The 24,560-nt window shown below is 48.8% G+C and overlaps 1 protein-coding gene across 1 annotated transcript; it reads right to left on the reverse strand.

Moving 5' to 3' along the window:
* Nucleotides 1-203: 203 nt before the first annotated feature.
* LOC138658398 (mesotocin-neurophysin MT) lies at nucleotides 204-10,016 on the reverse strand. Its single transcript, XM_069745836.1, has 3 exons — nucleotides 9,848-10,016; nucleotides 2,213-2,417; nucleotides 204-382 (listed from the first exon to the last, which is right to left on the reverse strand). The coding sequence occupies exons 1-3, from the start codon at nucleotides 9,977-9,979 to the stop codon at nucleotides 333-335; spliced, it is 387 nt and encodes a 128-aa protein (XP_069601937.1). The 5' UTR covers nucleotides 9,980-10,016; the 3' UTR covers nucleotides 204-332.
* Nucleotides 10,017-24,560: the final 14,544 nt, after the last annotated feature.

Here is a 24,560-nt window from a genome sequence, read left to right on the forward strand (position 1 = left end):
GGCCCCCAGTTATCTGCAGCCCCCCTGCACTCTGCTGTATACATATATACACAGGAATGTCATGATGACGTTCAACATTCTACCACTAGAGGGCAGCAGAGCACCACTGGTATTTCTGTATTTCTGCTCATCCCCCCCCATACAGGGGATCAGTTTGGGGGCTGTCGCTGGCAGCACTGGTGAAGCAGAGACGCACACGTGGCCATGTTTCAGGTCTTTATTCACTGTACAGTACATCTATACACGGCGGCGGGGGTCCTCCTTCTTGTGTGGTGGGATCACTGCTCTCAGGGTCTGCGCTGGAGATGTTTTACCATTTCTGAAGACACCGACTAAGAAAATACAGAATCCTGGTCACAGGCCGGATCCATCGTGCAGCTCTCTGTGGGAAAAAAACACGAGGGAGGATTATAATAGCGGCCCGTACATTATAACGGCTAGCCCGTAAGCGCATCGCCATCGTATTATGACTCCTGGCGGGATTCTCATCCGTCCATTACTGGTTATGGGTGATGGACAGAGACTGGAAAACCTTCTAGAACTAATTACGAGGTTTGTTACAATGTATCAGTGAAAAAATTCTTATATGAGCTTTAAAATCCATAGAACTGCACTGATACATTGTAACAAACCTTCAGCTGTGTTTACAGGACACTTATCATGGCTAAAAATATTAATGGGATAAAATCCGGAAATTAAAAAGAAGTCCTTGTAATGTTCAAAGCATAGGTCGATGACATAAAAGGGTTTTCGGAATCTTAATATTGCGGACAGGAAGTATCTGATTGGTGGAGATCGAGTTCCCAGCTGATCAACAGGAGGAAGGAACAGCATTCCCTGTGGACAGGCCGGGTACTGCAGCCCAGTCCTATCGGCTGATCAGCAGGAGGAAGGAACAGCATTCCCTGTGGACAGGCCGGGTACTGCAGCCCATTCCAAGTGACTGATCAGCAGGAGGAAGGAACAGCATTCCCTGTGGACAGGCCGGGTACTGCAGCCCAGTCCTATCGGCTGATCAGCAGGAGGAAGGAACAGCATTCCCTGTGGACAGGCCGGGTACTGCAGCCCAGTCCTATCGGCTGATCAGCAGGAGGAAGGAACAGCATTCCCTGTGGACAAGCCAGGTACTGCAGCCCATTCCAAGTGACTGATCAGCAGGAGGAAGGAACAGCATTCCCTGTGGACAGGCCGGGTACTGCAGCCCATTCCAAGTGACTGATCAGCAGGAGAAAGGAACAGCATTCCCTGTAGACAGGCCGGTACTGCAGCCCAGTCCAAGTGACTGATCAGCAGGAGGAACAGCATTCCCTGTGGACAAGCCAGGTACTGCAGCCCAGTCTTATCGGCTGATTAGCAGGAGGAAGGAACAGCATTCCCTGTGGCTGGGCTGGGTACTGCAGCCCAGTCCTATCGGCATGAGGAAGGAACAGCATTCCCTGTGGACAGGCCGGGTACTGCAGCCCAGTCCTATCGGCTAATCAGCAGGAGGAAGGAACAGCATTCCCTGTGGACAGGCCGGGTACTGCAGCCCAGTCCTATCGGCTGATCAGCAGGAGGAAGGAACAGCATTCCCTGTGGCCGGGCCGGGTACTGCAGCCCAGTCCTATCGGCTGATCAGCAGGAGGAAGGAACAGCATTCCCTGTGGCCGGGCCGGGTACTGCAGCCCAGTCCTATCGGCTGATCAGCAGGAGGAAGGAACAGCATTCCCTGTGGCCGGGCCGGGTACTGCAGCCCAGTCCTATCGACTGATCAGCAGGAGGAAGGAACAGCATTCCCTGTGGCCGGGCCGGGTACTGCAGCCCAGTCCTATTCTATTCTGCAGATATTTGGGGCCTCCCAGGAGGTGGTTGGAAATATTCATGGCTGATCCTCAAGATTAAACCTATGGATTGGACTGATGTACACCTGTATGTCAGGAGTGCGCCCCCAATGGTCGGACAATACCCGTTCCTCGGGTTCCTACCACAATAAACCCTTTCCCCTGCCTTAGACCCCTCAGTCAGGGGCGTAACTACAACAGGTGCAGGGGTTGCAATCGCACCCGGGCCCTGGAGCCTGGGGGGCCCTAAAAGTCCCTTTGGCCTATAGAAAAAGACTATTGCTATTAAAGATTTATAATATTTGGGGGCCCCGCTGGAGCTTTGGCAATGTGGGCCCTTAGCAGCGCCCGGTCGGTAGCATCTTCCATGACGGATCTGCTTCGCCTCTCACCGTGATTGCAGCAGATGCCGGAGGCGGCGCAGTTTCCTCCATTGTTCCCACATGGTTTCCTGCCAGACTCGCAGGGTGAAGGGAGGAAGTTTTCTTCCTGGCATCTCAGGGTCTCGGTTGTGCCGAAGTAACAGCCCAGCTCCTCTCCGCAGCAGATGTTGGGCCCGAAGCAGTGACCCTTGTTCCTCGGTCCGCAGGGAATACACTAAAAAGGAGAGAAGACACCATCACCTGCAGTACCAGCCTCCACCAGAGAGGGGCGCTGTGCGACACATATTACCAGTAGTCACTGTTTTTCACTTTCTATTTAGGCATGCTGGTTGTTATAGTCCCACAAGCGATAGGTCGGAGACCACTATCCTGCACTGATACATTATGACGAACCCTCTGCTGTGTGATGGTTCACTAATAATATTGTAACTCAGATGTAGCAGGGCTGGATTTGTTCTTTTTCTCTTGCTCCTTGACAGTCTCCTGATCATTCCATAACATTTCCTCCAGCACAGCGGTGCGGATGTAGCAGAGCTGTGTCAGTCATTGATCATGTGCTATCATGAGAAGTTATCGGTCCACACTGCACTAATTTTTTGGGCGCTGATAAAAGTACAACAAAGCTTTAGCATGAGGCCAGATGTAGCAGAGAGGAGTGTGTCACTTGTAGATTTCATACACAGAGTGATTCATTTGTCGGGTTTATGAAACACTGAACACAGATGTAGCAGAGTTTACATTCATTAATCAATTGGTTTTTTACTGATGTAACAGAGCTGAGTTTGTTATTTATTAAGTTTCATGGCCACTTCAGGAAATCCTATCAACAAAAAAAATATTCAGCTCTGCTACATCTTCTATAAAATGGAAGGGACGAGTTGTATTTGTAATTTCTGCCTCCACAATGAACCTCACATCCCCCCGCTCTGTGATCAGCACCATTGCTGGGGTCCTGCTGCAACATCTACCCAGAGTTTGTATATTTCATGGTTCTTACTGCCCCTTCTCACCAACTACTACCCCCACCATCACAAGGCATAGTGCAGATCTGTATTATATGCAACAACTGTTCTGAAAAAGCAGAGCTGCAGTGTAAAGCATGGAGGAGCACAGGAGGCAGAGCTGCAGTGTAAAGCACAGAGGAGCACAGGAGGCAGAGCTGCAGTGTAAAGCATGGAGGAGCACAGGAGGCAGAGCTGCAGTGTAAAGCATGGAGAAGCACAGGAGGCAGAGCTGCAGTGTAAAGTACAGAGGAGCACAGGAGGCAGAGCTGCAGTGTAAAGCATGGAGGAGCACAGGAGGCAGAGCTGCAGTATAAAGCACAGAGAAGCACAGGAGGCAGAGCTGCAGTGTAAAGCATGGAGGAGCACAGGGAGCAGAGCTGCAGTGTAAAGCATGGAGGAGCACAGGGAGCAGAGCTGCAGTGTAAAGCATGGAGGAGCACAGGGAGCAGAGCTGCAGTGTAAAGCATGGAGAAGCACAGGAGGCAGAGCTGCAGTGTAAAGTACAGAGGAGCACAGGAGGCAGAGCTGCAGTGTAAAGCATGGAGGAGCACAGGAGGCAGAGCTGCAGTATAAAGCACAGAGAAGCACAGGAGGCAGAGCTGCAGTGTAAAGCATGGAGGAGCACAGGGAGCAGAGCTGCAGTGTAAAGCATGGAGGAGCACAGGAGGCAGAGCTGCAGTGTAAAGCATGGAGGAGCACAGGGAGCAGAGCTGCAGTGTAAAGCATGGAGGAGCACAGGAGGCAGAGCTGCAGTATAAAGCACAGAGGAGTACAGGAGGCAGAGCTGCAGTGTAAAGCAAGGAGGAGCACAGGAGGCAGAGCTGCAGTGTAAAGCACAGAGGAGCACAGGAGGCAGAACTGCAGTGTAAAGCACGGAGGAGCACAGGAGGCAGAACTGCAGTGTAAAGCACGGAGGAGCACATGTAGCAGAGCTGCAATGTAAAGCATGGAGGAGCACAGGAGGCAGAGCTGCAGTGTAAAGCACGGAGGAGCACAGGAGGCAGAGCTGCAGTGTAAAGCATGGAGGAGCACAGGAGGCAGAACTGCAGTGTAAAGCATGGAGGAGCACAGGAGGCAGAGCTGCAGTATAAAGCACAGAGGAGCACAGGAGGCAGAGCTGCAGTGTAAAGCACGGAGGAGCACAGGAGGCAGAGCTGCAGTGTAAAGCACGGAGGAGCACAGGAGGCAGAGCTGCAGTGTAAAGCATGGAGGAGCACAGGAGGCAGAACTGCAGTGTAAAGCACGGAGGAGCACAGGAGGCAGAGCTGCAGTGTAAAGCATGGAGGAGCACAGGAGGCAGAACTGCAGTATAAAGCACAGAGGAGCACAGGAGGCAGAGCTGCAGTGTAAAGCACGGAGGAGCACAGGAGGCAGAGCTGCAGTGTAAAGCATGGAGGAGCACAGGAGGCAGAACTGCAGTGTAAAGCATGGAGGAGCACAGGAGGCAGAGCTGCAGTATAAAGCACAGAGGAGAACAGGAGGCAGAGCTGCAGTGTAAAGCATGGAGGAGCACAGGGAGCAGAGCTGCAGTGTAAAGCATGGAGGAGCACAGGAGGCAGAGCTGCAGTATAAAGCACAGAGGAGCACAGGAGGCAGAGCTGCAGTGTAAAGCATGGAGGAGCACAGGAGGCAGAGCTGCAGTGTAAAGCAAGGAGGAGCACAGGAGGCAGAGCTGCAGTGTAAAGCACGGAGGAGCACATGTAGCAGAGCTGCAATGTAGCACAGGAGGCAGAGCTGCAGTGTAAAGCATGGAGGAGCACAGGAGGCAGAGCTGCAGTGTAAAGCACGGAGGAGCACAGGAGGCAGAACTGCAGTGTAAAGCACGGAGGAGCACAGGTAGCAGAGCTGCAATGTAAAGCACGGAGGAGCACAGGAGGCAGAGCTGCAGTGTAAAGCATGGAGGAGCACAGGAGGCAGAGCTGCAGTGTAAAGCAAGGAGGAGCACAGGAGGCAGAGCTGCAGTGTAAAGCACAGAGGAGCACAGGAGGCAGAGCTGCAGTGTAAAGCATGGAAGAGGACAGGAGGCAGAGCTGGAGTGTAAAGCAAGGAGGAGCACAGGAGGCAGAGCTGCAGTGTAAAGCACAGAGGAGCACAGGAGGCAGAACTGCAGTGTAAAGCACGGAGGAGCACAGGAGGCAGCGCTGCAGTGTAAAGCACAGAGGAGCACAGGAGGCAGAACTGCAGTGTAAAGCATGGAGGAGCACAGGAGGCAGAGCTGCAGTGTAAAGCACAGAGGAGCACAGGAGGCAGAGCTGCAGTGTAAAGCACAGAGGAGCACAGGAGGCAGAGCTGCAGTGTAAAGCACGGAGGAGCACAGGAGGCAGAACTGCAGTGTAAAGCACGGAGGAGCACAGGAGGCAGAGCTGCAGTATAAAGCACAGAGGAGCACAGGAGGCAGAGCTGCAGTGTAAAGCATGGAGGAGCACAGGGAGCAGAGCTGCAGTGTAAAGCATGGAGGAGCACAGGAGGCAGAGCTGCAGTATAAAGCACAGAGGAGCACAGGAGGCAGAGCTGCAGTGTAAAGCATGGAGGAGCACAGGAGGCAGAGCTGCAGTGTAAAGCAAGGAGGAGCACAGGAGGCAGAGCTGCAGTGTAAAGCACAGAGGAGCACAGGAGGCAGAACTGCAGTGTAAAGCACGGAGGAGCACAGGAGGCAGAACTGCAGTGTAAAGCACGGAGGAGCACAGGTAGCAGAGCTGCAATGTAAAGCACGGAGGAGCACAGGAGGCAGAGCTGCAGTGTAAAGCATGGAGGAGCACAGGAGGCAGAGCTGCAGTGTAAAGCAAGGAGGAGCACAGGAGGCAGAGCTGCAGTGTAAAGCACAGAGGAGCACAGGAGGCAGAGCTGCAGTGTAAAGCATGGAAAAGCACAGGTAGCAGAGCTGCAGGGTAAAGTAGGAAGGAGCACAGGTAGCAGAGCTGCAGTGTAAAGCACGGAGGAGCACAGGTAGCCGAGCTGCAGTGTAAAGCACGGAGGAGCACAGGAGGCAGAGCTGCAGTGTAAAGCACAGAGGAGCACAGGAGGCAGAACTGCAGTGTAAAGCATGGAGGAGCACAGGAGGCAGAGCTGCAGTGTAAAGCACAGAGGAGCACAGGAGGCAGAGCTGCAGTGTAAAGCACAGAGGAGCACAGGAGGCAGAGCTGCAGTGTAAAGCACAGAGGAGCACAGGAGGCAGAGCTGCAGTGTAAAGCACAGAGGAGCACAGGAGGCAGAACTGCAGTGTAAAGCACGGAGGAGCACAGGAGGCAGAGCTGCAGTGTAAAGCACGGAGGAGCACAGGAGGCAGAGCTGCAGTGTAAAGCACGGAGGAGCACAGGAGGCAGAGCTGCAGTGTAAAGCACAGAGGAGCACAGGAGGCAGAGCTGCAGTGTAAAGCACAGAGGAGCACAGGGAGCAGAACTGCAGTGTAAAGCACGGAGGAGCACAAGAGGCAGAGCTGCAGTGTAAAGCACGGAGGAGCACAGGAGGCAGAGCTGCAGTGTAAAGCATGGAGGAGCACAGGAGGCAGAGCTGCAGTGTAAAGCACAGAGGAGCACAGGAGGCAGAACTGCAGTGTAAAGCACGGAGGAGCACAGGAGGCAGAGCTGCAGTGTAAAGCACGGAGGAGCACAGGAGGCAGAGCTGCAGTGTAAAGCACGGAGGAGCACAGGAGGCAGAGCTGCAGTCACAGGAGGCAGAGCTGCAGTGTAAAGCACGGAGGAGCACAGGAAGCAGAGCTGCAGTGTAAAGCATGGAGGAGCACAAGTAGCAGAGCTGCAGTGTAAAGCACGGAGGAGCACAGGAGGCAGAGCTGCAGTGTAAAGCACGGAGGAGCACAGGAGGCAGAGCTGCAGTGTAAAGCATGGAGGAGTACAAGAGGCAGAGCTGCAGTGTAAAGCACGGAGGAGCACAGGAGGCAGAGCTGCAGTGTAAAGCACGGAGGAGCACAGGAGGCAGAGCTGCAGTGTAAAGCACGGAGGAGCACAGGAGGCAGAACTGCAGTGTAAAGCACGGAGGAGCACAGGAGGCAGAACTGCAGTGTAAAGCACGGAGGAGCACAGGGAGCAGAACTGCAGTGTAAAGCATGGAGGAGCACAGGAGGCAGAGCTGTAGTGTAAAGCATGGAGGAGCACAGGAGGCAGAGCTGCAGTGTAAAGCATGGAGGAGCACAGGAGGCAGAGCTGCAGTGTAAAGCATGGAGGAGCACAGGAAGCAGAGCTGCAGTGTAAAGCAGGAGGAGCACAGGAGGCAGAGCTGCAGTCTAAAGCACGGAGGAGCACAGGAGGCAGAGCTGCAGTGTAAAGCACGGAGGAGCACAGGGAGCAGAGCTGCAGTGTAAAGCACGGAGGAGCACAGGAGGCAGAGCTGCAGTGTAAAGCACGGAGGAGCACAGGAGGCAGAGCTGCAGTGTAAAGCATGGAGGAGTACAAGAGGCAGAGCTGCAGTGTAAAGCATGGAGGAGCACAGGAGGCAGAGCTGCAGTGTAAAGCACAGAGGAGCACAGGAGGCAGAGCTGCAGTGTAAAGCATGGAGGAGCACAGGTAGCAGAGCTGCAGTGTAAAACATGGAGGAGCACAGGAGGCAGAACTGCAGTGTAAAGCACGGAGGAGCACAGGAGGCAGAGCTGCAGTGTAAAGCACGGAGGAGCACAGGTAGCAGAGCTGCAGTGTAAAGCACAGAGGAGCACAGGTGGCAGAGCTGCAGTGTAAAGCACGGAGGAGCACAGGTAGCAGAGCTGCAGGGTAAAGTAGGAAGGAGCACAGGTAGCAGAGCTGCAGTGTAAAGCACGGAGGAGCACAGGTAGCCGAGCTGCAGTGTAAAGCACGGAGGAGCACAGGTAGCAGAGCTGCAGTGTAAAGCACGGAGGAGCACAGGTAGCAGAGCTGCAGTGTAAAGCACGGAGGAGCACAGGTAGCAGAGCTGCAGTGTAAAGCACAGAGGAGCACAGGTGGCAGAGCTGCAGTGTAAAGCAGAGGAGCACAGGTAGTAGAGCTGCAGTGTAAAGCATGTAGGAGCACAGGTAGCAGAGCTACAGTGTCAAGCGGGGAGAAGAACAGGAGGCAGAGCTGCAGTGTAAAGCACAGAGGAGCACAGGAGGCAGAGCTGCAGTGTAAAGCACAGAGGAGCACAGGAGGCAGAACTGCAGTGTAAAGCACAGAGGAGCACAGGAGGCAGAGCTGCAGTGTAAAGCACGGAGGAGCACAGGAGGCAGAGCTGCAGTGTAAAGCACGGAGGAGCACAGGAGGCAGAGCTGCAGTGTAAAGCACGGAGGAGCACAGGAGGCAGAGCTGCAGTGTAAAGCACAGAGGAGCACAGGAGGCAGAACTGCAGTGTAAAGCACGGAGGAGCACAGGAGGCAGAGCTGCAGTGTAAAGCATGGAGGAGCACAGGAGGCAGAGCTGCAGTGTAAAGCATGGAGGAGCACAGGTAGTAGAGCTACAGTCTCAAGCGGGGAGAAGAACAGGAGGCAGAGCTGCAGTGTAAAGCATGGAGGAGCACAGAGGGCAGAGCTGCAGTGTAAAGCACGGAGGAGCACAGGAGGCAGAGCTGCAGTGTAAAGCACGGACAAGAAGAATCCTGCTTACTCCAATACATGGTAGTCTCTGATATTACATACATGCATCCAGATGTAGCAGAGCTAGACTGTATCGTATGTACTGTCCATGTGTACAACTCTTATTTTTTATAAATATGTCCAAATTCTGCGCTTATTATTTTTTAATATGTCCCGATAGTAGTCGGAGCTCCGTTTTTCTGATACAAAGCTCCAATCCCTCTCCCTAGACAAAGATGTAAAAAAACAACATGCTGATTACCGGCAGCCACCACTAGAGGGAGCTGAAATGCTCTGTGTTATCATTGAGCTCTATGGATAAACGCTGAACAACAAGCTCCCCCTAGTGGCCATGGCCTGATATTTACATGTTCTTCTTTACACCTCAAGGGGAAATTTATCTTGATTTCTGTTACTTTTTATTATAAAGAAATGGAAAACTATGGAATTCATAATATTAGTGCAACAATTTGGAACTTTTTTGTTTTATAAAGTGAACCATAAAGTGTGCAAAAATAATCAGGAGGAGCAAAAGATTTGCTATGTCTAAAGACAGAAATGTATCCGCTCATGGCCCTGTCAAGAGAACGGAGCTGTGAATCACTAAAATATGAAATGAATCATCACAAAATGCTGCCATCATGATAAAAAGTTGAGAGTTGCCTTAAAGCTGACGTTAAAGGGGCTCTCCGCTTTGGAAAACCCCTGGAAAGGTCTCCGAATTATAAGCTTTTCACAGGGAGTTTGGTTGCTGAAATCTCTGGCGATTAGCTTGGAATCTAACAGCACCTGAGCTATTTCCCTACAGCGCCTCTACAGGACATATCGGGTATTGCACCATTAATATTAATAATCAATGTATCATGTCAATGTAATAAGCTAGAAACAGTCCTCATAGTGGGTAATGAAGACGGGACTTCTAATTCATATAGTCATAACCTCTCAAAATGGGTGGCGAGAGACTCAAAGGAACAATTCTGAGAAGGGTCCATCTTCCCTGATAGGCAAGGTTCAAGAGAAGGAGGAGAAACCACCAAGAGTCCTCTCCAGTCTCCTATAGTGGAAAGTGTCAGCTCAGAGTCAGTCTGCTGCCGTAAAGCCTCTTACCTTTCTGACGTCCATGAAGTCTATCACCGACCTCTTTCCTCCTATGGGACAGTTCTGTATATAACACGCCGACGACAAGGCTAAAAAGCAGAAATAGGCGACGGCGAGTCCACTGTAAGACATGGCTGCCATGACTCCAGCGATCTGGGATGTTCCTTGGAGCTGTTCTGTATCTGGACAGGGACCTTAGTGTATATATATATATTCCCTGCCGGACACATCTCCGCCCCCCACCCCCATCCTCCGGCAACGTCATGAATACTATTGTCACACCAACACATCGATCATGATACCAAATTCCTCAATTAATAACCCAAGGTCGGAGATGTGAGGTCACCGAAGAACAGATCATTTCTTAAGAAAATTTCTAGAACGTGTAAAGAAATAATGCAGCCAGGAGTGAGACGCTTCCTTTCAATTACGCCCGTCCTCAGGGTCAGCGCGGGGCGGCTTCTCTTCTTATGAGTGGTCACAACCTTCTTAAGCTTCGTACCGACGATCAGACGCACTCGTCCCGAAATAGGAAGAGCGAAAAAATATTCTTCATCTACAAGTAAAATAGATTCCATCTAAATATGATATTAATAGGAACGCGGCAAAATGGGGGGGGAGGGGATGACTGAGGAAAAAGTCGATAGATAGATATTAAATATATAGATACATAATAGATACATTGATAGATGATAGATAATAAATATATAGTTAGATAATAGATAGATGATAGATAATAAATATATACCGTAGATAGATAGATAGATACATAGATAATAAATATATAGATCGATAATAGATAGATGACAGATAGATAGATAATAAATATATAGATAGATAATAGATAGATGAAGATGATAGATAATAAATATATAGATAGATAATAGATAAATACATAGATGATAAATATATAGATAATAGATAGATAGATGATAGATAATAAATATATAGATAATAGATAGATAGATAGATAGATAGATAATAAATATATAGATAGATAATAGATAGATAATAAATATATAGATAGATAATAGATAGATAATAAATATATAGATAGATAATAGATAGATAATATATAGATAGATAATAGATAAATAATATATAGATAGATAATAGATGATAGATAATAGATAGATAGATAGAAAAATAGATAGTAGAGTCAAAATGAAAAAAGACAGACATGTTTTAAATTGTGGATGTATGTGAGTGGCAAACAGTCTGTCATCCTTTATGACTAGCAGATAATGTAAATGTGAGATTAGAATCTGGTGTTTCCTATCAATGGGTGACAATCCGGTGTGAGTGGGTGTCCTGTTTTTACTTAAGGAACAGGAACTTATCAAAGTCTGATCTTCACAGCACATTAGTGGAAGTGTGTGATAGCAGGAAAAAAGGATATTTCCAATGACCTCAGAAGAAGAATTGTTTTAGGCTCAGCAGTTGGGAAAAAGTAAAAAATATATATAGAGAGAGAGAGAGTACAGACTCCATCACTGCACAGTCAGATTGTGTAGAGAATTCAAGGCCATGTTACTCTCCCCAGAAGTGATCGAAGTTAACTCCAAAAGCAAGGCTTCTAATAATCAGTGAGGTCACAAAGGAACTCAAGGTAACCTCTAAGCAACCAAAGGCCTCTCTTACATTACCTAATGTTCATGAGTAGTGATGGGTGAACTTGTGGATATTCAGGTTAAGTTGATCATTTAAAAAAAGTTTGATTCAGGTACCAAAACAGTACCCAAACTCGAACCCAAACCTGTATCCCATTCACATGATTGGGAGGCCCTAATGATTATTTGCCACGGTGTCATCTGCGTGACAACGTGGCAAACACGAGCTTTGATTGACGGTATGATTGTTACCGCCGGTCAGAGCGTTGCGGTTCCCATGTTGTCATACAGATGACAGCACGTGAGCCAGCAACTGTGACTCTCGGTAAAAAGGTTACTGCCAGTCACAGGCGTCGGCTGATGAAACAGTATTACCCTTATCAGCGTATGCCTACTGTCGCTGATAGCGGCGAGAGCGGCGAGGCTGATGAGAGTATTCATTAGCTGGCGCCTGTGTTATAAATAAATGTAAAAAAATGATGTGGGGTCACTTCTATTTTTGATAACTAGCACAGGCAAAACCGACAGCTGCAGCCCCCCAGCTGTCAGCTTTTACATGCTATTTATCAAGAATAGAGGGGTCCCACACCATTTTTAAAATTCTTTAAAGAATTTAAAAAAAACGTGTGGGGTCTCCCTCATTTTTGACAACCAGTCAAGATAAAGCAGACAGCTGGGGGCTGGTGTTTTCAGGCTGGTAAGGGGCCATGGATATGGCCCCCCCAGCCTAAAAATAGCAGCCTACAGCTGTCCCAGAAAAAAATGCATCTATTAGACTGCTCTCCAAATCATCCAGGATCGTCGTGGGACAAATATGGATTATCTTCTCGTTGGACAGGTGAGGAATATGGTTTATTATTTTTTTGTCTTTTACAGGTGACATGGGCATCGGAGGATTAGCTTCTCGTCGGACAGGTGAGGAATATGGTGGTTTATTATTTTTTGTCCTTTACAGGTGACATGGGCTTCAGTGGATTACGGTAGGTGTAAAGGTGAGTATAACTTTTCTTTTTTATTTAAAATAAAGGTGTCAGTGTCTTTATTTCAAATACAGCACTTTAGACTGGCTGTGTATTTTTTACACTCTAACTACGGGATTAGGAATGGGGCGTCTTACAAATGCCTCTCCATTACTAAGCCCTGGGCTTGATGTCAGCGGCCATAAAACAGCTCATATCAACTCCAAACCTCTTAATCCACTTGTCGCTTCACCAGGGCACGTGAGAAGAGCTGGGCAAAGCGTAAGAATTGGCGAATCTATTAAATGCGCCTATTCTGGGGTGGCTGTGGGCTGCTATTTTTAGGTTGGGGGGCAATATCGATTTCTCCTTAACAGTCTTAGAATACTAGCCCCCATCTGTTTGCTTTAGCTCGGCTGGTTATCAAAAATGGGGCGAGACACCACACCGTTTTTCGTATTTATTTAAATCACTAAAAAAAATGGTGTGGGGACTCCTCTATTCTTGATTACCGGCCATGATAATACTGACAGCTGAGGGCTGCAGCCTGCAGCTGTCGTTTATTCCTGCGCTGGTTATGAAAAATAGAAATGACCCCACATAATTTTTTTTAAAAAAGGATTTATTTATAGCCCAGCCGCCGACTGGTGAATACTCCAATCAGCGACGCCTGCTTTTTACCGCCGGTCACAACTGCTGGTTCCCACGCTGTCATCTGACAGCGTGGGAGCCGCATCTCTCTGATAGGAAACTGATTTATTAATGTAAATATGAAATATGAATAGCATTACTGCTCTAGATAATAAGAAAAGAATGGAGATTCTTAGCATTTTTGTTATTAACTATTGCAGTAATACTATTCATATTTCATATATTTCATATTTACCGGTACATGCTTTAGCAATACAGAGTGCAACTTTGTTTGTTGATGTTTGTTATATATGTAGATGGCTGCTCTTAGTTTGCACCTGTGCACACCAGTTTCCTGACTTGGAAGTGATGGTCATTCTTTTGTTATTTGTTACAATGTAATGATGAATGGCATTTTACATAATAAGAGAGGACACTATATAATAAGGGACAGCGCTATGTATAAGAAAGGACACTATATAATAAGGGACAGCGCTATGTATAAGGAAGGACACTATGCAAAAATGGACAGTGGCATGCATAATAAGAAAGGACACTACGTAGTAAGGCACAGTGCTATATAGCTCACCTATAGATGATCCTGTGCGGTGCCTCTACTGGCAAGGATCCTAATGAATGACACAGATAGCGCAATGACTTTATTGCAGCGCCCGCATGCTACAGCTTAATTTGGAGCTTGTGGTCCCCAATGCAAAGTCTTCAGCAGGGCTCCCAACTTTCATGGGACTTTATTAGTTCTGGTATTCTCATATGGGTCAAGGAGACCTAATGGGCCCCCCAAATTATTGGGCCCCAGACAGTAGCCCAGATTGCCCTCATTATAGTCTCCATTCTGCATTTAATTAGTAATCTGTAATAACTCACAATTTATGTAACTTTCTGGTGTATCCCGCATGTAGATAGTTAGGTTTAGATACACGCTAGGCAGACATTGATAGATATGATAGGCTTAGATACACAGCATAGTATCACAGCTGTACATTAGAACAGCAGACATATGTGAAGTCAGCCCTGCGCCTGAGCACCAGACCATTGATGATACAATCTGCGGCACTTTATATGAGCGCCCCAGGTCAGTAATATATTGCAGATGCTTCTCCTGTGTACTGGAGAGGGCTCATTATTTTTGGGTGCTGAGATGAGCAACCCCCAGGTAGCATCGTCTACACCGTCCCTTAGAAATCAATGAGCAGGGTATGGATTATCTTTCATCAATAGGATAATGAATCTCCCACCATTACATCGGGGAGAACAGGGCGGTCATCCATCATACCTGCCGATGCCGCCATATACTCCCGCAGACGGCACATTTGGTAGGCAGGATAGAGAGCTGCTATGGGGCTCGGAGTACCAAACTCATTGCTTATCATACCACTACCGGAAGATTTCGCAGGACTACGTACTGACCTGCGCCACACTCCCGGTTTGTTCCTTCTTCACCTATCAGCAGCCATTACGGAATACAAATGTCTGGGCAGGATGGATGGAGTCCGTGCCCCCGCATACCTCCAGCATTTATAGTGAGCCGCCTACATATTACTATTACCATTACTACATATTAGTAATAGTAGTAGTCATGAGGTGGCAATATTATTTAATCACTGTTTATTGACAATGGTTGGAGTTGTGGTGTGGTGGTTATTTTTATAATGTGTGGTGCTTTTATTCTGTCATTATGTAGTAGTCATGGTGTGGCGGTATTATTTACTCACCCAATCCTGGGATGGCAGGGGCCATATTGGTTGCAATATTATTCTCTCACTGTGTAGTGCTAGTGGTGTGGCGGTATTTTTTATGTAGTGTTAGTACAGCGCCCCAGGGTCCTGGTCGTTGCAGTAATATCATTCTTCCACCAGGGGGAGTGATGTTACGTTTGACGGCAATAAAGGAGATCTCATTACCAGGTAACACCAACACACAACACACTTCATACTCCAGTCCACCAGGGGGAGCTATTCTCCTATTTATTAGGGCACTCTTCACAATTAGGTAAAACTGGTGGTCTGGATAGGAAGTTAGGCAGAAGCTGGCTGGGCTTCACCCAGTGAGCTGCTATCTGAGCTCTGCTCAGGTAGTGGATCTCTGACAGGATAGTGGGTCCCTGACAGGGGTGGGATCCTGTCAGAGACCTAGAAAGAAGGCCACGGAGCTGTGCCTGCCCCACGTGCGGTAGCATCCTAAGAAAGAGACACTGAAAAAGAACTGTATTGTAAAGCGTGAGGAAAGTCATAGCAAAAGGAGAGGAAACCAGAAGGAGTTCTGCCCTGCACAGGCTGCCTCCTTCTGAGGCGCAGAATCCGGTAGCCGGAACACCGAGGGAGCAACAGTCCTTTATGCCTTGCTCCAGAGACCAGCAGGACAGCTAATTCCAAGTTAGTGATCCGCCCTATACCCAGGAGGCACGGTGGCACCCCTCAGAGGCTGGGGCGTGCTAGAGTCCCTGTAAAAAGCCTCAGGCCAACAGTCATACGGGTTTGTCCTAACCATCCGGGGGACACAGAGAGACATAATATCTAGAACATCTACCACAGTTGTGAGAACCTTATGAGAAGCTCAGCAGTAAGGAGTAAGGTACTACAACACCCAGGCGCTAGAGGAAAGCTACTGATTTCCACCTGGATAAGGTGACTCTGGATTTGCCTCCAAACCGGCCGGACTCTGCCTGCCCTGTGATCTGATGCTCTGGACTGTGGACGCTGAAGCCTTTAGTAAAGGTAAAGAGACTGCACCCTTTGTGTCTTCGTTCTTCACTCCGCCTTTCACCATCCACCATCCACACACTGGGAAGCCCTGGGGACACACTTTACCTGTGGGAAGGTATGCCATCTAGCTGCCATAACATCACCCCAGCGGACCCCTTAAAGCTGCGTCGGTCACCCTGACTGAATACCACAGGTGGCGTCACGAACATTTCCCCTTTAAAGACCTTTCCCTTATATCAACAGACCTCTCGAGGGCCACGGACCAGGTCAGCCACCGTGACATCCCCCTTGAGAACCAAAGGACCCGGTACCGAGTACTGCACTGCCCTATGGGGGCGCTCCATTACCATATATAATGTTGGCAATGGATTAATCTCTGTACTGTCCAGCCTTCAACAGTGTATATATAGAGATTTATTCATGAACAAAGATAACAGCTTACAACTGGTATTTCTTATAGCTTAGGAAGATATAATCCTGTGAATGTAAAGCTCTGCTGCAATTACACACACAGTGAGTAGGAACTTGCTTTTTTTTTGTACATTTTCCCTTTCAGAAAGTTTGTCTTTCACTTGTACTCATCTACAAACTTTCCTCTGACATACTCCAATGTAAACTAATAATCTGGGCGTGCATCTAGTGCAGTTACAAGTGTGTTGTAACAACCCTGCCGGCATCACTGCATGGCCTTCCATTCCCCACCTGCCTGTTACATCTACTCACTCACCCAGTGCCATGCTGTGAGATCTGTCTGCTGCTGGTTCCATGCCATGTGCTTCATGGCGGCCTGCTCTGTGTACACTTCCTGGCTGTGTGCATAGGGGGGCGGCGCCAGCCACTCCGGATTCTTATTGAGACTGTGTGCACCTCCCTAAGGTGCTTCTGGCCAATAGCCTGGAGGCCTCTGATACTTAAGACATCCTCACCCATTGGAGGATGCCTGAGCAAACTATTCCCCTCAGTTAGCATTTGCTACTGAGCTGCCAGGTCGTGTGTTTCCTGTCTCTGAGGGCTGCACTATTGCAGGCCTTCATCTGTGTTCTGTTTGTATATCCGTGTCCGTTCCTGTCTATACTCTGGTCTATGTCCGTCCCTGCTCCTTCTTTGTCATTAGTCATTTCCCACTCAGCTGTGTGTACCTCTGCCTTATCTTTCTGCTCTGTTCGCCACTGTCTGTGGCTCTGCTTCTCTCTGCTCGATTCTACCACAACCTGTGGCTCTGTGTCTCTCAGCTCTGCTCTCTGACCTTGCTCCGCTCTCTGTGGCTTTGCTCTATGGCTCCGCTCCTTGCGGTTCCACCTGGCACCGCTCCTTGCGGTTCTACGTCTTTAGCTCTTGGCTCCGCCTCCAGCGTCTCTGCTCTTGGCTCCGCCTCCAGCGTCCCCGCTCTTGGCTCCGCCTCCAGCGTCCCCGCTCTTGGCTCCGCCTCCAGCGTCCCCGCTCTTGGCTCCGCCTCCAGCGTCCCTGCTCTTGGCTCCGCCTCCAGCGTCTCCGCTCTTGGCTCCGCCTCCAGCGTCTCCGCTCTTGGCTCCGCCTCCAGCGTCCCCGCTCTTGGCTCCGCCTCCAGCGTCTCCGCTCTTGGCTCCGCCTCCAGCGTCTCCGCTCTTGGCTCCGCCTCCAGCGTCTCCGCTCTTGGCTCCGCCTCCACCTTCTACTCGTACTCCGCCTCCTGCGATTCAGCTTTTCTTCCACTCTTGCTCTTAATTCTGCAACTTTTCATACAGGTCTCTACCTGTTCCTTTATATTCTCCAGTCTGAACAGGTTCTTACCTGTTTCCACACATCCATCTGAATACCAGTTCCTACCAGAGTATCAGTCCTGTCTGCCAGTGCCAGCCGTGCCCGCCTGTCTGCCTGAGTGCCAGCCGCGCCCGTCTGCCTGCCTGTATCTCCGTCAAGGCAGTCCGCCGTCAGGGCCTCTGCCATACCCGTCTGTCAGCCAGTGTCACAGCCGTGCCTGCCTGCCCGTGTCTTGTCCCCGGTGGGATCAGCATCCACAGTCCGACTCCACCCTGGAGTGGTACCTGGTAGCTTCCTATTGCACAAGTCTGACCTCACCATCAGAGGCTCCAGCGAACACCTAGGAAGCTACTTAGTTACGCCCCTTCCAGGGAAGTTCGGTCTGTGGTCCAGTGGGGCCACACCCCCAGGTGCCCGCGCCAACCAGTCTCGGCGCGAGCGTTACATGTGTCATAGCTTTCTGGTAGACCACTTAGTAGTAGTGCAGCAACATGGAAATCCTTTAGACTTTCCCCACTGTCACGCATGCGTGCCACAATTTCTAGAGTATTCCTTATGTAATCCTGCATATCTTGGTCTTTAGGTAGCTTAGACTGATACAGCTTTCTCATTAAATAGAGCCTATTTTATTCTTTAATGCACTTTGTGCAGCTGTCCCCACATTTCTTTTGCAGTTTCACACATACATGCACAATCTGATCATCTTTATTGAGGGAGATTTGTGCTTTTGATCCTTCTCTACCCAGTCTTCTGGTAATAGGTCAGGTCAAGACTCCTGTGTCTATTTCCACGTAGATTCTCCTATCAGCAGCATCTTTATCTTGAATTTCCAGTATTGGTAGTTTTGCGTAGTTAGATTCGGCACTGTGAACTTCACCGAGTTTCTGCTGAAGGCCATCTTTGCTTCTTTTTATTAGTACACTGTTGTTTTCTCTGTGTCTCTGGGTTCCTGGGTCTCTGGGCCCATAACCTGTTGGCAGCAGATTAATCTCTATACCGTCCAGCCGTTCAATGCTGAATATATGTTTATTCAGGAACAAAGATAACACATTTTACCACTGGTATTTCTTATAGCTTAGGATTGTAGCATGTTGTCTGTCACCTTGCAAATTAAAAGTCAAATGTGTTTATCTTGTACAGTGAGCAGGAACTTCCTGTTTTTTTTTTTTTTTACAGTGCCTTATTGGCAACATAATACTATTGCTGGAGACAGAAACTCGTGCTGTCACGATGTGACACAACCCAAGAGGGGGTCGGTCAGCGGATGGTGCAAACACACATGTAATAGAGTGCAGGGTTGAGTATGTCACCATGGAACAGACAGACCAACTGTTGAGGGGAATTTATTAACAAGAGTAAGATTCTCCTCGCAGGGAGTAAACAGGGGGTTAATAGAGATGAAGCAAACAGTAAACAGTTAAGCGGAATCGAAACGGTTAACGAGTGTTCTTGTAACTTATCAGTCCAGGGAGGTCCTGACTGGAGGGTCCTTATTCCAACGTGGGTACAGTCACCAGCAGCGCTTGAGATCCTGAAGTCTCTCCTCTGTCTCCTGGGAACTGGAGACTCCGGGGTTAAGTCTTTGCAGTCTTTTCTCCCAGTGAAGCTGGAAGCAGGAAGTAACACAGCCACTCTGCTGCACAGTCTCTGTATATTAGGCTGGCAGTCTCGCTCTGCAGTAGCAATGCTACACACACACTGAGCAGTTTACTTGTCACACTCGGGGGTCCTGGCTTGTCACTGCGGTCACACTCAAGTCACTGTCAGGGGATACGTCTTCTCTTCACTACGGCTAGTATCTCAGCCTCAGTGCCCTCACAGGGAGCACTCTCTCTCGGGGAGTGCGGCGCTGCAGCCTGCTTTCTCTTTGGCGCACTGTCCCCTCTGTCTCACGCACTCTGCTCTCCCGCTCTTTTCTGACCACACCCCTCTCTCTTCCTCTCTGCCCCCAGCAGTCACATGATCCCCTCTGTCCAGGGCAGAAAGTCCTCCCCCCAACAACCCAGCGGTCCGACTAAGTGGTTCCAGGTAAGGAGCAGGGAAAGCAACCTCCTTACACACACAATGAGATGGAAATGCGGAGAGGAAGGCCCTACTGATAGGGTAATAGGGGATGGTCACCACCAGAGCGCAAACCTGAGCCTGTCCCTGCACTCCTCTAATGCCCTAAGTGGTTCATTCCCCCCTCCACCATCAGGAACCTCGTCCCTCACTGTCACCTAGCAGTGCCCTGGCTAGTGCACTGGCCGGAAGGAGCGCTAGCCTCACCACTGAAGATAGTACCACACAGGGGACAGTGACAAACACGAAAGGGACAAGGAATAAACACAACATTAGGTTTCCAGACAATGCTGCCAAGCTCCACACCGCAAATGACACAGAAACAGGACTCCAAACACCAGAAGTAGCTGACACCAGAGAGCTGCAACTGCACTGCTGGTCTCCATAGAGAAACTTTATCACCAACAGTCAGCTGATGCATCAGGTGACTGTGAGGACTCAACTGAGGATACAAAGGGGTGGACCCACTGGACCGTGACAACGATCCTCCCACGGGCGAGCTGACCAGATGGACCACCCCCTATACAGGGAGCGTTAAGGGCAGACCCGCAGGAGACTATCGCCACGGCAGCTGGAAGACAAGGATGGACAAAAAGGAAGAACTCTCAGAAACACGGACTGGACCAGGAATGAGAGCAGACAGGCTGGAGACAGGAACGTGGACTGGAAGCAAGACACATATTGGCAAGCAGGACTCCGAGGGAACTGACAGGATAGAGAGATTGGACTGGAGGGAAACACGGACTAGCAGGCAGAACACTGAAGGAACTGACAGGATGGAGATCAAGAACAGGACCTAGGAAGAGAATAGGTAGAAGCACAAAGTCAGGTTACAAGAAACGCAGAACAATAGTGCGGCCCGAATCACTTGTAGAACACAAATGAACACAAGGAATGGCAAGGAGGAAAGGGCAGGGTAATAAGGCCAGCGCAGAGTAGTACTTCCGGGTTGGAGTCCTCCAAGGGGATAGAGAGGACAGGGAGGAGAAGCTGAGACGAACTCAGAAATGTGTGGTCGCAGCGCTGGATCCAGCGTGCGTGTGCAGCCGACAAGTGGCAGAAGCCGGGAGCGAGCGCAGAGGAGAAGACGCCAGGTGGGATCTGCAGCAGTGGAGGCGCGCCAGGATGCCGAGGACACGTGAGTATGACAGGGCGCGGGGAGCGGCGGCGGCAGCAATGATGTGACAGTGACTATTTAAAGATGGTGGGAGTGGTCACCACCCACATCAGCTGACCCAGCAACTCTGCAGTTACAGCAGATTGCCAGCGGGGAAAACACTGACATTAACCCTCGCTGGTCCCGAAAGGAAAAAAGCTACAGTGGAACCAGAGCTTCCACGAATCCAAAAATAGATTGTGACACGTGCACTATGATACAGTAGTAAACAGTAGTTGTTGCAATATAGGCAATAATAATCATTATTCCAACACATAATATTGTTTTTTGTACAATAAGCTTTATTGATAATAGTATAAATACTTTTATGCCCCCAAAAAGACAAAAGTGTCCCCAGGAGTGATACCTTTATTGGCTAATCAGAAGAATAATATTTCCAAGATTTTTGGAGCACAGAGGCTCAACTCAGTCATTCATTTCCAAACCTGTCAGCTGATGGAGCCTTGCTGCTCTGAAATCTTGCAAATATCATTTTTCTGATTAGCCAATATAGGTATCACTCCTAGGACACTTTTGTCTTTTTTGGACATAAAATTATTTACATCGATTTACCACAATATAATTTTTATTACACAGTATAGAGGTAATATTTATTGACTATGTGGCGGTATTATCATCAGATAACTCCATATTCAGAAACTTTCTGTTACATGTCTGTTCATGAGCACATGATGTCCCGTAGAGCGCCGGGTGAAGATGATGGGAGTGCTGCAGGGTTTGGACTAAAATCAATGCCTTATATTGCCATTATTGATTTATCCATATCCATCAGGAGCCTTCAATACACAACGCTCATAATCCAGATGTGTCGACAGTTTACATAGAGAGTGTTCCCCTGATACTAGATACATCCAGAGGTGCAGAGTGCAGCTCCTGTGCCCCCCGGGGCTAAATCCATACCAACCGCCCACCCAGGAATCACTGTTATATCGCTGCTATCCTCTTACGTGGATGAAATTTTGTGACCATTATCTTCTGTCTCACTCATGGTCTATCAGATCTGAATTTGGGGCCATTGTCTTGGAGAACTATGCCACAACTACAGAATATTGGGCTAGTAGTGAGCCTGCGGATCCACTGAGAGGGTGTACTTGAGGATAGCGAGTCAGTGTTGGCATTAGGTGTGATGGGGTCTGTGTGGGTTATGATCACGGATGATTATTTTACCTCCCAAGGATTAAAGGTGTGCAAAGATTGAAGAGGCACAAGAGAGATTTTGCACTGGAACCTAGTAGCTTCTGATTACACCTCTGATGTTCAGGGCTTGGAGTTTGGGCACACTTTTTGTAACGTAGATCAATCGTAGGTATCCAGGAGAAGGTTTATTTTAACTATGGGTCCCAACCTTTTGGAATAGGTCCTGTAAAGGAGTAAAGCTAAATGAGGCAGAGAAATGCATGATTTTCTCAGTTTCCCAAATGCCAAGATCAAATATCTTACAATTTTGTGTTGGAAACTTATGAGCTTCCAATGACACCATTAATGGTCAGGACTTGGAGCCAGGATGTAATTTTCTAAGTTGGATTTATGGATGGTACGTATTCAGAAGATTGATCTTTTCGATGTCAGGATGCCAACCAGCCTTCTGGAATGGGTCTTAAAAAAGAGGCAATATGACAGTCTTGGCAGCTGAAGGCAAAACTATCTCATCCATTTACCAAATCCCAAAATCAAGAATGTTGTAATATTGACACCTAGGAGCTTCTAATTACACCACTGATCATCACAGTTTGGAGTCAGGATACCATTTTCCAACGCAGACAAAACAAATGTCTGGCCCTCGGGAGGTCCGTTGTAACAGGGAAAGGTCTTTAAAGGGATAATGTTCATGACGCCACCTGTGGTATTCGGTCAGGTTGACTGACGTTGCTTAGGGGTCCGCTGGGGTGATGTTATGGCAGCTGGATGGTATACCTTCCCACAGGTGAAGTGTGTCCCCAGGGCTTCCCAGAATGTAGAGGGTGGATGGTGTGAGGCGCGGTGAAGAACGAGGACACAAGGTTGCAGTCTCTTTACCTTTTTACTGAAGGCTTCAGCATCCACAGTCCAGAGCACAGACCACAGGGCAGGCAGAGTCCGGCCGGTCTGAAGGCAAATCCAGAGTCCCCTTATCCAGGTGGAAATCAGTAGCCTTCCTCTAGCGCCAGGGTGTTGTAGTACCTCCCTGCTGAGCTTCTCATAAGGTCCTCACAACTGTTGTAGATGTTCTAGATGTCTCTCTCTGTCCCCCAGATGGATAGGAACAAACCCGTATGACTGATAGCCTGAGGCATTTTACAGGGACTCTAGCACACCCTGACCCCCACAAGTTGCCACCGTGCCTCCTGGGTATAGGACGGATCAGTAACTTGGAATTAGCTGTCCTGCCGGTCTCTGGAGCAAGGCATTGAGACTGTTGCTCCCTCGGTGTTCCGGCTACCGGATCCTGTGCCTCAGAAGGAGGCAGCCTGTATAGGGCAGAACTTCTGGTTTCCTCTCCTTTTGCTATGACTTCGTTTCTCACCCTCTACAATACAATTTGCTGTTCGTGTCTTTTTCTTAGGATGCTGCCGCACGTGGGGCAGGTGCAGCTCCATGGCCTTCTGTCTAGGCCTCTGACAGGATCCCACCCCTGTCAGGGACCATCTCTGTCAGCAACTGCTTGATGTTCCTCCTTCCGCTCTGTCTGCCTGACAGGAACTGACTAACTTCCTATCCTGGCCACCAGTTTTACCTAATTGTGAAGAGTGCCCTAATATATGGGAGCATAGCTCCCCCTGGTGGACTGGAGTGTGAAGTGTGTTGCATGGTTTGTGATACCTGGTAAAGAGATCTCCTTTATTGCCTTCAAACGTAACATCACTCCCCCCTAGAGGAGAATGATATTACTGCAATGACCAGGACCCTGGGGCGCTGCATTTGATCTCCTCTAACAAGATCTCAAGATTAAGAATCTTGTAATTTTGAGTTGGAATCTAGAAGCTTCTAGTGACATCATTGATGGTCACAGCATGGAACCAAAGTACCATTTTCCAAAGCAGATGAACCATATGTACACAGAAGGGGATTAGTTAGATCTCAGTATTGGACCAGACATGCTGAAATGGGTTATTTAAACTAGTAAAACTCTATAAGGCACGGTCACAGGTCCAATGTCTTAGAAACACAAGTTAGACAGTTGTATGATTTCCTCTGTTTTCCAAATGCCAAGATCAAGAATCTTGTAATTTTGCATTGAAGCTTCTAATTACACCATTGATGGTCAGGACTTGGAGTTAGTGCACCTAGTTTGCCAAGGTGGGTAAAGGGTATGTTCTTGGGATGGATAAAGCCATACCATAGTTAGAACTCATGTCGCTTGGAAGCCAGAGGTAGACGCTGTGTAGTCTTCATTCCTAATCCCAAGATACAACATTGATCATCCAACAACCAGGCATGTCATCTCCTCTTACAGACATCTACCCAATAATCTCCTTTGATCAAGATATTATGGGAGCCAGAGGGAACACAAAAACCAAGATGAAGATTTAAATGAGAAGTTTAACCTTCACATTGACCCATATGAAGTTCATTATTAAGATGTCTCGAGATATTGAGCAGAAGGTCACTTCACCTTCGACTTCTCCTGTTGTCCTACAGAGCCGCTCCTATTCCATAGAACAATGCCTCGCAACCCTGATACCTAATTATTTCCTAACGAGAGCCGGCGTGGTTCAGTTAACGTTTTCTCTTATCCATTGCTGCCGTGACAATGAGGGACCCGGTCATCACCTTAATGTTCTCGAGGATCACAGAGCTTAAATGCCAGCCGCTTAGCTGCTTAATGCAATGCAATGAAGGGTC

Source organism: Ranitomeya imitator, chromosome 1 (genome assembly GCF_032444005.1).
Source record: "Ranitomeya imitator isolate aRanImi1 chromosome 1, aRanImi1.pri, whole genome shotgun sequence".
NCBI classification, from domain to species: domain Eukaryota; kingdom Metazoa; phylum Chordata; class Amphibia; order Anura; family Dendrobatidae; genus Ranitomeya; species Ranitomeya imitator.